At 54.5% G+C, this 13,685-nt stretch overlaps 2 protein-coding genes across 2 annotated transcripts; one reads left to right on the top strand and one right to left on the bottom strand.

Moving 5' to 3' along the window:
* Window positions 1–5: 5 nt before the first annotated feature.
* P4HTM (prolyl 4-hydroxylase, transmembrane) lies at window positions 6–13,239 on the top strand (the record flags this gene model as incomplete). The annotated part of the gene is made up of 9 exons (XM_042809238.1): window positions 6–212; window positions 283–364; window positions 6,964–7,154; window positions 7,644–7,740; window positions 9,232–9,394; window positions 10,947–11,132; window positions 11,309–11,399; window positions 11,795–11,918; window positions 13,008–13,239. Coding segments are annotated over 9 exons (1,359 nt in total), but the record flags the coding sequence as incomplete, so codon positions are not given.
* Window positions 2,997–5,160, bottom strand: LOC122155408 (secreted frizzled-related protein 5-like). The gene is made up of 4 exons (XM_042809240.1): window positions 4,832–5,160; window positions 4,436–4,608; window positions 3,748–3,834; window positions 2,997–3,331 (listed from the first exon to the last, which is right to left on the bottom strand). Exons 1-4 carry the CDS (start codon window positions 5,158–5,160, stop codon window positions 2,997–2,999), a joined length of 924 nt encoding a protein of 307 aa, XP_042665174.1.
* Window positions 13,240–13,685: the final 446 nt, after the last annotated feature.

The raw sequence follows: 13,685 nt of genomic DNA, 5'->3' as shown, positions 1-13,685 counted from the left end.
CGGGGGGCCGCCCGCGGCCCGTGTGCTCGCGGCCCTACTTCCTCGTGCTCATGGTCTTCGCTCACCTCTACGTCCTCAACGTGCTGGGGCTGCTGCTCTTCGTCCACCTCAGCGCCGGCGACGCCGGCGGCGGCCCCCCCGCCTCCGCCGCCGCTTCTCCGCCGCCTCCGCCGCCGCCCGCCCGCGCCCTGCCGCGCCTCGAGGGCATCAAGGCAAGGCCACGGGGCCGGGCGCGGGGCTCGGGGCGGGGCGGGCCCCGGCTCACCGCCGCTCTCCCCGCAGGTGGGCCACACGCAGCGGGTGGAGCTGGGGCCCGGCCGGACCCGCGCCGTGCGCACCCTCAGCCTCAAGCCGCCGCTCTTCGGTGAGTGCCCGCGGATCGGAGCCCGCGTCCCTGCCGCGTGCCGAGAGCGGGACGGGCGGCCGAGGACCCCGGGGAGACCGCGGGGCGCGAGGGTGGGACGGGAGCGCGGGGCGGTAAGCGGTGGTAAAGCGGGGCGGCGTCGGTGCCCGGTGCCCGCCGGCTTTGTGCCCTCCTCTGGGTTTGCTCTGCAGCGCGGCCGCACCGCGTTTCCCTCTTGATGGTTTGCAGCCTTCCCCGCGTCGCTGCGACGCTCCCTAGGGTGAGCGCAGCCCCTGCAGCCCCTGCAGCCCCAGCCCCGCACCCCGTGCTGCGGAAGTCCGCTGGGAATGCACCGGTTAATTTGGTGATGGAGCTCGTATTACTGCAAAGGCAGAGCAGACCTGTTGGCTCTGAGCTGGTGATGCTGGGGGCCTTGAGATGCTTTGCCAGTACCTGAGCTTTTCTCTGACTCGGAATCGATTATACAAACTGAAAACCTGGCCACAGGTCAGAGCATTTTCTTATTAAATTCCTTTAATGCCGTAAGTACCTGTAAGAAATATACAGATCTGTTTTGTCATTTCTACATATGCAGTGTTCATGGCTCATTTCTAGCAGGTTCTCCATCAGACATTCATTGAACTCAGCCCTGGAGCGCATACTGGTTGTGAGACCCATGACACAGGCTGGGAAGTGGTTTTCCTGCTCCAGTTGCAACCTTCTGTGCCCCGCCAGTGCTGCTCTGCTGGACTGATGCTGGCCTCCAGGAGGGCACCCACAGGCAGCAGTGATCCCACAGCACCTGATATGACTCAGGCACCTCTGTCGGCTTCTGGGGCAGGCTGTACCTTCTGATGCTGGCTCTGGGGACAGCCCTGGGCAGGCAGCATTTCAGATTCCACCCAGACTGCTCTCCTTTATCCTCTGATAGGGAAGCCCTAATTTAGAAACCTTGACTCGTAAGACAGCTCTTATCTCCCAGATAGACCTGCCAGGAGCCAGCTGTGACTTAAAAAGAATTCCAGAGACCTCTCTATCTACGCAAACAGCACCGACCTAAATTAAGTGTTTTAAAATCCAATTATTACGTCTCTGTTGTTTAAATTGGCAGAGGTGTGTATTTAATGGGGTGGTGTTAGACAAAGCCAGAAGTCGCTGGCAGAGCTCTTGAAGTCCTGAAGGGGATTTTGCTGAACGAGAGCCACTGTAGGGAGAAGTGGCTGCGCTGTGATCTTTGCTTTCAGCAAAGCAGGGTGTTGTGGGGCTGTGGGCAGCTGGCTGATGGCCTAATGGGAGCTCTGCGCTTTGGGGCTGGGCACCACAGGGAGCGCACAGTTTGTTGTTTTAAATGTGGGTAAGTCATCTGCATTGAACCTGAGCGTATTTCATGGAGCTCTCAAAAAGTCCCTGCCCTGTTTCCCCATCCCCTCCCCCCCTCTGGTTATGAGACATCATTTCTAAGCTTGTAAGTCAGACCATCTGTGCGCTGCTTAGTTGGGAAACACCAGTAATCAAATAATCCCATTAATGGAAAACAAATATCAGACAAAGCCTTTTTCAACCTTCAGAGCTTTTACTTGTTGTGTATTCAAAACGCAGTCTGTTCAGAGGATGCTGCCATCACAGGGACCACCTGGCAGCAGGCCCTGCGGGTCGGGCGGCAGTTTGCGAGACGAGGCAGCGGGGAGGAATAAAAATAGAAAATCTCTCTGTTTTTCTTCTGAGCCTCAGGGAAAAAGAAGTAATTGCTACACAAATGTCAGAGCGCAGCTGAATTGCAGTGCGAGTGCCGTGAGTGCTAATCTCAGCCCATATTAAATCTGAAGAGACAGTCTTGGCTGGGTTGTTGCTGTGCTTTACGAGCACAGGGAGGCAATGTGTCTCCATCAAAGCTGGCGGTTCTCTCCACAACTGAGGCTGCAGGCTTTGAGCACAGGGAAGAACGTATTTATCCCCAGAGCTGTGTGTTTTTTTTATTCTTTCTGTCATTTTTATTTCATTCTCAAGTTTAATCCAGTGTAGAAAACTTTCCATGGGCAGTGCTTTGTCAGACAGTAGAAATCCAACTCATTTTCTCACTCGGGGATTTGCAGTTTTCTGCTTTCTGCTCATGTTGAGCTGTGGCTGTATTCACTGGTGAGAGCGATTCCCAGTGTTGTTGCCACCTCTCTCAAGGCTCTGCAGGTATCTTCGGCTGCAGGCTCCTCGGTTACCAGAACGTTCTGACCCAAACTGAATGCCTGAAGTCAAAAAGCGGTCATTCCCAGTTACGCAGAAATCCTCAGCTGTCTGCTGTGTGCTCAAGAGGGGTTGTTTCCTTTCACCTGTGCAAATGCCCATGTTATTAAAGGTGTCTTCTAGTCTGCTCGCCTGCAGATTTCAAGGCACTGATGCTGCACAAAGCCATCCATTGTAAGTCCTGGATTGGCAGGACCTTGCCGTAGGAATATGTTAAGTCTGCATCTCTAAGCTCTGCCTCGGGAGAAGGGTTTTAGTTATCTCAGGGATCTGTAGTGAGGCCCTACCTGCTGACTATGACTGCTTTGATTCACCTAAAAATACTGAATGTACGTCTCCAGAACACCAGCTGCCCGGGGAAGGAGTTTTCTAGCTGTGGGGAAGGGAGCCATTTCTTAGCATTAGGATCAAGATCTCAGACCTTCCTGCCGGCCTGCTCGGGGCAGCGGTGATGTTTCCATCTCCGCACGGCCTGGTGCAGGTTCCTGTTCTTCTTCTGCCAAGCGTAGGCCTTGTTCACCACCACTTTGTCGCTCTGCACTTCTCCGCTGATGACAAAGACCCCCGCGTGAGTGCCTCTCATGATGTTGTGGGCACAGGTAGCATCGATGTCCAGCCACTGCTGCAGCCTGCCTGGGATTTCAGTTCTGAGGAGCGGGCCGTGCTTCAGCACCTCCACCCTGGAGGGGTCCAGGTCGAAGTCGGAGACGGTTGTGGTCGTGTTCTTCCTGAGGATTCGGATTTTCACTGCTGGAGTGGGGGAAAAAGAGCTGTTAGTTCTGTTTACACACCATAGCTTTTGTGCTGCTCCTCTAACGTGGTGACACGTCCTCCCAAACCCGTGCAATTGCAGTGATTGTGGAAAAGTTCTCAGCTGAGCTGAGCGCTTCCAGCACTGAGCACTGTTCTTTCCACCCTGCTTTTCTCATGAGCGCAGAAGGCATAGCAGCACTGTGGCACGGGCAGAGTGCCTCCAAGGAGCAATACCACGAGCAGCAAGTCCTGTTACTTAACAGGTATGCTGAGAACTGATCATCTCTGCAACCTGCTTATAAAAGACGTGATTCCTCCAAGTCAGTTCTTATGGCCAAGCCATTCTTGTGCGTGTCACAGCTTCACTGCTGGAGGCCGTGCCGGCTGCAGGGAGGGCAGGTGGGTGTACTCACTGAAATCGTTGGCACAGAGGCTGTCCAGGATCTCCCTGGTGGTGCTGGCCTCTTCCAGCTCGCAGTCCTTGCAACTGGCTCGAGGCACTGCTGCAACAGAAAGCTGGTTAGAACGCCCGTTGCTGGAAAAGGCATCGTACGGTTTTGACATCTGCGAGTGGTGGCTTGTAGTTTTGAAATGGTGCTTCCTCCTGAGCTAGCCAGCCCCAGGATAGGAATGTTAAGCTCCCGGTCCCACGGTGGGACAGGCACTGCTCGCTGTGCTTTGTGGAGGCTGTGTTCATTGCTGCACGTTGCCGTGACGTTGCTTAGTGAATGTCTGCTGCTTTTCACCTCCTGGACAGGCGCACTGTGAGCTCCCATGTCTTTTAAACTTCTCCCCTGCCCCAAGCACCACTGTCTGAGGGCACCCAGGTAGTGATGAGCAGAGCTGAGGGAACAAGCTTCAGCCAATGTCACACTCCTTTTCTAGTTACAGTGCAGTTCCCATAGAGGAAAAACTAGAATTTTCACTTTTCTTTTTAAATATAGCTTAAAGCCAGAAGCTCTAGGAACTAGGCTGGAACTTTATGATCCTTGAGGTCCCTTCCAACCCATGCCATTCTATGAACACAGGCAAGGCATAGGCTCATCCCTGTGAGTATTCAGCATTACACATGGGAAAACATATGAGAAAAAAAGCCCTTACTTCTCCTGCTGGAGGAACTTTCATCCGTGGAGACGGCAGCGATGCACAGCTCGTGGTCTGCAGGGAACTTGTTGCAGTTGAGGATTTCAGGCCAGGGGTAGCCATAACAAGCCATCACGGGTGCACAGCTCCTCTTGACGGCCTCACACAGGCTGCGGCACGGGTAGATGAGCCTGGGGGGGGAGCAGGGAAGCAAGCAACAAAAGGCTGTTCTGGAAATTGGACGGGAGTTCTGTTCTCCCTCAGAAGGGGGGAGAGTCCCTGCTGGGTAATCCCATGTCCCCTCACTGTGCTGCCTGAAAGTGGCTGTGATCAGATTGCACGTCCTTTCTCTCAGGAGGCGAACGCCATCGCTGCTGGGGAGCGATGCGGAACGAACTCATGCAAATGCCTTACCTGTCCAAGCAGATGGGCGCGAAGAGGGAGCAGAGGAAAATCCTGGCGTCGGGATGGCACTCCCTGGCCAGCAAGGGCAGCCAGCTGGAGGACTGCTGGATCACCTCCGGCATGGTCTCGTGCTCCAGCAGGTTGGGGATCCTCATCTCCGAGTAGCCGATGTCGTAGCACAGGGCCATGCCGCGCGGGATGGCGGTGCAGCTGGAGGACCTGCGCAGGTAGCTGGCCCGCCCCCCCGGGCCGCCCCACAGCAGCAGGCGCAGCAGCAGGCCTGGCAGCCACGGGGCTCCCCGCCTGCGGGACGCCTTCTCTGTGCTCACAGCCCTCATGGTGCTCGGAGTGGGCTCGCAGCACACCCAGACTGAGCTGCTCCAGCCCGCAGAACGCCTTTTATAGCCTGCGAGCCACCTCCGTGGCAATCCATCCTCATTAAGTGCGGCCCTTTCAGAGCCCTCTTGGGGAAGACAATGCTCCAATTTTCGTTTGCCAGCGGCCCCGATTGTTTGGATTTTAGCAGGGGTTTGGCTTAGATCAGCAGGTGTGGAAATGAGGGCAGCTGGGGAGGAGTGAATGCCTTGGCCCTGTGTCTTGGGGCTCTCTGTTTGACACCAGTGCTCCAACCCAGCCCCTTTCTCTTGCTCCAGGATTAGTCATTATTTCATAAATCCCAATGTTTTCCTCTCTTTTGTTTTTTTTTTTTTTTTTTCTTCTGAAAGCAATCAAGTGTTGCTCAAAGTCAATTAGAAGGCATTTGTTTAGCTGGACCCATTGTTGAGTGGGATGAGAGATAGGATGGTCTCACAGCCAAAGTTAACTGTTTGGGAGAGCAGTGGGCACAGGAACCAATTTGCAGCTGGGAAGGAAGGCTGTTTGCACTGCGGATTGCCAGCTCTTAGCTGGAAAGCCCCTCACCTTGCAACCTGCCTGGCAGAAAGCGCTTCCTGATAATGCAATTTCTACCTCGTTACAAAATCCCATTACCACCACTGAAGAGAGGGATTGTCCTTCCTCCAGCATGTAATTAAGATTCCAGAAGCTGTCATTATTTGAGCCCGGTTTGAGGAACTGGAGATCCTGGGACTGTTGCTTGCCAGTGGGTATGGTTGGCTCTGACCTGATGTGAGGCCGTGACGCTCAGGACAGCGGAAGCTCTGGCCCCAAAGCCCCCTCTGTTACAAGGACATTGTTTTGCTGGTGGCAGAAATTGTGTCCTCAGAGGGATACAGCTGCATTGTGTCCCCGGGGCTTCCCAGGAGCATCGCATTTTCTACAGGGCCAGTTCTGGTATGCACTTAAGAGGCCAACTGCTTACTGACAGTCGGAGCTGATAGGGTTGATTTAAGGTCGTGGAAGTAATTAACTTTTATTTTTTCTTTCCCCCTTTGAGGATTGCTGCTGCAGCTGGGATGTGATGTGTCCTCAGCACACACCTGCAGGGCTGCAGTTTAGAGAGCAGGACTTTGTGTCTGAAAGCACTTACAGAATCATTAAGATTGGAAAATACTTTTAAAGTCACCTAATCCAGCCCATCACAGCCATATTCACTTAAGCCTGTCCTGCTCCGATGGCTGTACTTCCTCCCCCTTCATTTAGGGGAATGAATGAGAATAAGTCAGGAAGTTGTTTGAGTTTCCCAGTAGAGCAGTGTGCTAGGTACCCCCAGAAGGAGTTTGGTTGTTTGGGAGGTGCTGCCTGCTCTGCTGCAGAGCAAAGGAGCATGAAACCCTAGCCATCCTCGCTTCCCCTGTAAGGACTTCTGGCCTCCCTGTAAAACAGCAGTTCTAGACTGATCCACATGTAACCTTTGAAGTGATAAAACGCAGTGATATGCCTGTGTTTGTTCGCTCCTTTGTCCATTGTGGTGATTTGCAAGAAAATAAGGGGCTTGACCCCGGGATCCAAACATTGAGGAATGGCTGCTGTAAAAATACCCATCTCCTGGAGCTCAGGTGTGAGATGTGTGCTGTTGTAGAGCTCTTTGGGTAGAAAGATATATATATTTGACTGTCCTACTCCCCTGGCTTGGTAGGAAGTTTCTAAATTTTCCTATTTTCCTGTTAGTGGCCTGCTGTTAGTATTTGTCCTAATGTAACAGTTCCTCAGACTCTGTTACTGCTCGCATTTTCCTGCAGAAATTCCAGACTTCCTGACAGAGGAGGAGTGCAAACTCATCATCCATCTGGCACAGCTGAAGGGGCTGCAGAAGAGCCAGATCCTACCAACGGATGACTACGAGGAAGCCATGGAAATGATAGAAATCAGCCAGATGGATTTCTTCAATCTGCTGGACCACAATCAGGATGGGCAGCTGCAGCTCAAAGAGGTAGGGTGCATTTCTTCTTGTGTGTGTCCCAGCACACTGAGTTTGTGCAGCAGAGCTGGCTGTGCCCTCCTGCAGCTGATGGGGCTTCAGAATCATCCACAGTAACAAACCTGGGAGGGGAATAAGGAGCACTTTGTCCACAGCTCTTCAGCAGCCTTGTCCTGCAAGGCAGCATGCATTGGAGTAGGTAGAAGGATGTCGCTTCTGAAGTTCACAGCTTGCTGAGAGCTGTACCACATCCACCTAAGGATTGGTTAACTGAGCTTCAGCAGTCATTTGCCACCACCTAAACTGGAAATGAAAATGCAGATCAGCCACACAGCGTGGCTGCCCGATGATCTCCATTCAAATCCGTGTGCAGAGATGTGCTGACGCCTGGCTGACTGATGCACTGCAGAGGAGAGCTGGCCAGGCCTCAAGCAGGAAACTGTGAGGGTTGCATTAGTACTGGAAACCAGTGCCCAGTGTTAATCTGCTTCTGAATTTCAGGTGCTGACTCACACCCGCCTTGGGAACGGCAGGTGGATGACCCCTGAAAACATCCGAGAGATGTACACTGCAGTCAAGGCTGATCCTGATGGGAATGGTAAGAGCAGCTCCTCAGGAATCCCCATGTGCTCAGCAGGGGACACCGCACACAGCCTTGCAGGGAGAAGCAAATGCCATGTCCCTGCCCAGGCCTGTTGTATTAGATGGTCTTCCAAGGAAAATAACACTGCTTTAGAGACTTAGCAGAAAGTAAAATTGGTGTAGACCTCTCAGAAGCTGCTCTGGCTCTGACCATGTAGCTCTCATCGTGTGGGCTGCAGCTCTTAAGGTGTTCCCCCCTGCTTTCAAAGGGACTTTTACAGCTGTCTGAGAGAGCTGCTTCACTGGCAGAGAGGTGCAGCATCGGTGGACTCAGGGTGGTGTTGGTCAGCTTTTAGTGCTGATTCCATCTCTGCCACTGCTCTGTTCTCTGTGTTACTCCCTTACCCTCGTCTCCCTCTGGCCTGGACGTGCACTCTAACCTTTGCTGCTCTAATTAGAGTGTCCTCAATTAAGCAACTCTCCATTTCCTAATCAAATTAAGTGAATGCACAGGCTGTGCATGCTCTCTTCCAGTGACCTGGCATTGAGAGTGCCATAGAGGAGCTGCTTTGGAGATGAAGTAGGCACAGTACCCATGTGAATGCCTAACTATCTGGAGGGCACCCCGAGCACCCACGCTGGTGACATTTTTGGCAGGGGTAGGAGCGTATGACTGAGTTGCCAATGGCTTTTCCACCGTTCCGGATGTTTACGAATGAAAAGTCCTGTTAAAGTGCTTTTGGCAGGACCTTGCTTCCAGAGTGCTGCTTTCCTCCATTGTCACATCGGTGCGTGCCGCTGAGGGACCAGGTCACGACCTGGATGTGGCACTGTGTTATCAAATAAGGGGAAGTGGGGACTGGGAGATGTGAGCGGGGCATGAGAAACAGTGACGTGGGTGATTTGCTGACAACAACCAGCACCTGGGGAGCTGCCCTGGGCTGACCCTGGTGGCTGGGCCTTTCCCCCTGGCTGCAAACAGCAGTGTGTTTGCTGCCTCCCTGAGCTCCTCTCTCTGTCCCTGATGTGTGCTGGCTGCTGGGCATGTGCTGCTTCCCTGCTTCTCCAGAAAGGGAACACAACAAACGGTAAGGATTTCTCTGAAGCTAACAGAGGCAAAAATCCATCCCTTGCCAAGCTCAGCTGAGTACAAACAAGAAATATCTGTTGTAGTAGAAACCTCCTTTTACCTTTTGTTTTTCTGTCTTCTATTTACATCGGATTGTACTGTATTGTGTATCTCTTTCATGTTTTGAAATTGCACAAAAGCAGCAAAAGCAGAAGAATGTACTGCTTGTTGTTTGGGGCTTGTTTTTTTCAAATTGCCCTGCAAGGTCTTGTAGGAAGGTGGCCTGAGGTGTCCCCCTCTGCTCCATTTAAACATGTAAGTATCAAGTTGATTGTGTTTTGCCTGTTCTGGTTCTGACCTTGAGCTGCAACTGAAGGTTCTCTATCGCCTCGTGCATGTGGGGTGCCCAGGTCAGCCTGCTCCTGCTCTCTTCCACAGGCGTGCTGAGTTTGGAGGAGTTCAAGAGGCTGAACATCCGTGACTTCCACAAGTACATAGGGAGCCAGAAAGTGAAGACGAGTGACGCGGTGCGCAACAGCCAGCACACGTGGCTGTACCAGGGCGAGGGCGCACACCAGGTCATGAGAGCCATACGGCAGAGGTGAGGGCTCAGGGGGTGTGGGCACGTGGGCCACCTGTGCTGGGAGATGCAGATGCAGACATGCCAATATTCACGCTTCCTAATTGTGTGGAAGTGTGGAGTATGAAGAGCAATGAGCGCAGTCGTGAAATGGGAAGAGGAGGTTTTTGTTAGAGCAAGGATTTGTATTGTCCCCTGGAAAAGGAAAAAGAAAAATCAAACCTTTCAGCGTAGCCATTCACTTTTGGGAACAGCCCTATAAAACCAAGAAGACTTGGCATTATATGAAATAATTCATTCTAATTAGTAAACGAGCTTACTGGGAGAAACTGCCCATTTCCAACGCTGTCTGGGTGCCAGTAGTTACTGTCAATTGCTTGAGTTACTCATGCATTTCACTGAGATCTGTCGTAGCTGTTCAGAGCTAACTTCATAATAAGCACGACTTTATCTCAAGCACACCGAGGTAGTTCAGTCATCGGAGCGCATGACCACGGGGCCTGTCCCAGCAGATGGGAGAACCTCCTGTCTTTCCCTTCACCTTGGTTTTGGTTCTGGGAAGAGTTAACCCAGCTCGCAGGCCAAATGGCTTAGCTGTGGTGAGTTTCAGATAATTGGCTGGAGACTCCTCGTTCTTGTGGTGCTGGTCCTCGCCCAGGACATGGGTGGGGAAAATCTGTCCCGAGGCTGCAGAACGGCTGCTGGCCACTCCTTTTCTTCAGCACATTCCAGAGGGAGAATGGGGTCGCATATTGCCTTAATTAGAGCAGACTGTGGCTGCCACTTTCTCTGTGCCAGCTCTCTGGCGCACGCAAGGCATCGGCACATCGCATTTATGCTCTTCAGTTTGCCAGCGTTAGAAAGCCCCTGCAGACCTGGAGGCGTGGTGCTGAAGGAGGCTGCGATCCCCAGTGGGATCTTGTGGGGCCTGGAGGAGCTCGGCCACCCTGCCTTGGTGCCACGTTCCCCTAGGGCTTCACAGCTCAGAATTCCCAGAGCACTGAGTGTTCTTTGGCAGGTCTTGAGAGGTACCTGCTTGCCTTGGGGATGAGCTCAGATGTAGCAGTGGAAAAAACCCAGAGCCCTCCGTGGCCCTCTGCCCCGGGGGGAGGCTGTTCAAGGCAACAGGGAAAGGTGAGTTAGGTGATGAGAATATCCCTAGAGCTAGTCTCTCGTTCACTCTCAGCAGGGGCCCTGTGCTTTGCTAACTGTCCCCGAGGTCTGTAGCTGGTGTGCAGGAGTCCAGAGAAGCGCTGAGATGGCACGTGAAGGCTCCAGGGACACACACAGGAGGGATCTTTCTGAGCAAGCAAGGTCTTCATGAGAGCAGTCCTGCTGGAGATGCGCCCTTCGTTTTTGTTTTTTTTATTAACCTTGAGGAGGAGTTTCTGAGCTGATGGTCTGACAGATCTGTAAGGAACCTAGTTATCTCTTGGCATGCTTGCTGCAGCCCATCCGTCTCTCCGGTCTTTTGGGGAAGGGGGTTCTCTTTCTCTGGATGTATTCTGTGCTTGGGAGTAGCGGCTGTCCTGGTGCATGTGTCTTCCCCTCACCTGCAGTGCTGTCTCCCCAGGGTAATGCGCCTGACTCGCTTGCCCCCAGAGATTGTGGAGCACAGTGAGCCCCTGCAGGTCGTGCGCTATGACCAGGGGGGGCACTACCATGCCCACATGGACAGCGGCCCCGTCTTCCCTGAGACTGCCTGCAGCCACACCAAGCTGGTTGCCAACGAAAGCGCTCCCTTTGAGACCTCATGCCGGTAAGGGCTGCTTTGGTGCAACTCTCTGTTGCCTTTGGAAAAAAAAAAACAAGGTAAACTGCGTGTCTCATGGTGTCCTGGAGGAGTGCTGTACATACGGCAGGGGATGGGCAGCCCCATGCAGCTCCTCCTGCTCCAGCTGTGTCCCCTGACAGCTGCTCTGTCCTGTCCTGCAGGTATGTGACAGTGCTGTTCTACCTGAACAATGTCACGGGTGGAGGAGAAACTGTCTTTCCTATAGCTGATAACAGGACGTACGAAGAGATGGTGAGTGGCTCTGTCCTTCTTGGGGGTTCTGGGTCCCACTGTGACTGTATTCACTGTAGAAGGGGGGTTTGGAGATGTGAGCCTTCTGAGCTGGCGTGTGGGAAGGCTGAGCTTCACAGAGTGATTTCACTCAGAGGCCAAGGGAGGAGGTGCAGGGCTTTGGCAGTTCCCCACTCCAATGCGTGAGGGGCAGCCTTTGAACCTTGCTTCCTTGACACAGGCTGTGCTTGCTTTAATCTGGGCACTTTTCTTCAGACTAAGATAACTGTAGGCATGCTGTCTGGTGATGCATTAAGGGACTCAGCACAGGGCAAAAGGACGCACAGCACAGCCCCTGTGCTTTGTTCCAGGCCCTTTATGACACCTTCTGTGTTGTTGTTGTTGATTTTGGTTAGTCTTTGATCCAGAATGATGTTGATCTGCGAGATACTCGGAAAAACTGTGACAAGGGCAATTTGCGAGTGAAACCTCAGCAAGGCACCGCTGTCTTCTGGTACAACTACCTGTCGGACGGAGAAGGTACGGCTCCAGGCCGAGTCTTGCTAGCATTGCAGAAGGTGACAACCATCTTCCAGGGGTTCTGTGGCTCAGAAGAGACCTTAAGGGGATAGCTGCCTGCTCGTGGGATTTGCAGAGCCTCCCTGTCACCAGCTGAGCAGGAGCTTCCTGGCTCTTGGAGGCCTTTGTTCTCAGGCAGTGGGTCAGTGGCTCCTGGTGTCTTTGGGGGACAGGACTAGCCAGCAAACAAAGCCCTTGGCTGTACTGAGCCATCGCCAGCTGCCTTCCGCCCTGCTGTGTGAGCTGAAAGTTCTGCTGGAGCTTGGGCCGCAATTCAAAATGCTTCACTGATGTGGCCTTGCCCACAGGGCTGGAAAGGGGAGGCAGACAAAAGCATGGCTGCAAGCTCTGCGGTGTGGGGAGGCGCGGTCCTCCCTGCCCTGCGCTGTGCCCCACGTGGGGCCGAGGCCGCACTATGGGGCAACTGCAGCTCTGTGACAGATGTCCTCGGGCTGCACTTCTCAAAGTGCTGTGTGGTTTTCCCTGGCAGCCAGGCTGGGGCATTAACTTCAGCCTTCCCAGCTGCTGATGAAGTTATGTAGTGTCCCAGGTCTCCTGAGAGTAGCCCAAGAGTTTCCATCTCGAGAAAAGCTACAGAGGAGGTTACGAGGCCTCTGCTTGGGCTGTGGGATGATAATATCAGGGCCACTGCTGTCCTGTCAGAGGAGCCTCGTTGAATTTTTATGGCCAAATTCTTCCCAAATGGAAAAAAGCTGCTGAAATCTGTCACAGAAAAGCTGAGATCTCTATAAAGGGTTGGAACTGGTGACGCATAATGTATGGTATGGCCTCAAACCTCTGGCTTCCATCCTCTCCTTTGGGGAAAAGTTGAGGAAAAGGGCAGCTGTGATGTGAAATGCTGAGGAGGCACAGAGGCAGTGCCTGTTCTGCAACCAGGGAACCCCCTGTGCCTAGACAGGGTGGGGTGAGGGGGGATGTCAGGAGGGACCGTCGGGAGAAGCCCCCAAGCTAAAATCGGGCGTCAGCATTCAGTGGTGCTGCCCAGGCTGTGCCCAGCAGCCTGCAGCAAGCCGTGCTTTGCTCCCGCAGGCTGGGTGGGGGAGCTGGATGACTTCGCCCTGCACGGGGGCTGCCTGGTCACCCAGGGCACCAAGTGGATCGCCAACAACTGGATCAACGTGGACCCCAATCGCCGGCGGCAGCAGCGCTTCCAGCAGGAAATGGAGCGTTATGCGGGGAGCGGGGCCGGAGCCCCGGGCGAATGGACCGTGGACAAAGCGTACAGCGGGGTGCACGTGGAGCTGTAGGCCGCGCTCCGGGGTGCCGCGGAACCTCGCGGGCGCACGTGGCCTTTTCCCGCGCTGGAGGGGGCGGGGCCACGCGGCGCGCCAATAAAGCGGGCGGGGCGGGGCGGCGCTCCGCATCGAGATGGAGTCGGTAGCGTTGGTGGCGCCGGTAACGGCGTTGGAGTTCGCGGGGGACGTGCTGCTGGCGGGTGAGCGGCGGGCCGGGGAAGGGGGCGGGCGCGGGCGCGGGGCGGGCGCGGGACACGGCGGGGGCGGCGGCTGACGCGCTGTCCGGCACCGACAGGCACGGGCCCGGAGGTGGCGGCGTTCCTGCTGAGCGGCGGCGCGGCGGCGGGCAGGCGGAGAGCGCTGCGTGAGGCCACCGTGCGGGGACTGCGGGCCGAGCCGGGCGGGCGCGTGGCGGCGTTCGGTGGCGGCTGGCTGGCTGTGCTGGCCGTGAGGCGAGGCGGGCCGGGCGGCG

This window comes from Centrocercus urophasianus, unplaced genomic scaffold (assembly GCF_019232065.1).
Source record: "Centrocercus urophasianus isolate 14NV4802_14NV808 unplaced genomic scaffold, USGS_Curo_1.0 seq_1134, whole genome shotgun sequence".
Taxonomy (NCBI): domain Eukaryota; kingdom Metazoa; phylum Chordata; class Aves; order Galliformes; family Phasianidae; genus Centrocercus; species Centrocercus urophasianus.
The sequence above is the reverse complement of the archived record's forward strand: the minus strand, read 5'-3'. Positions and strand labels throughout refer to the sequence as shown.

What these genes read in the sequence shown, in the direction of transcription:
- LOC122155408 (XM_042809240.1), bottom strand. Translation starts at nt 5,160, where the DNA reads ATGAGGGCTGTGAGCACAGAGAAGGCGTCCCGCAGGCGGGGAGCCCCG. An exon ending in GCGCCCATCTGCTTGGACAG is followed by an intron (nt 4,609 to 4,831) that starts GTAAGGCATTTG and finishes CTCCCCCCCCAG; the next exon opens with GCTCATCTACCCGTGCCGCA. An exon ending in CCTCTGTGCCAACGATTTCA is followed by an intron (nt 3,332 to 3,747) that starts GTGAGTACACCC and finishes CCCCCACTCCAG; the next exon opens with CAGTGAAAATCCGAATCCTC.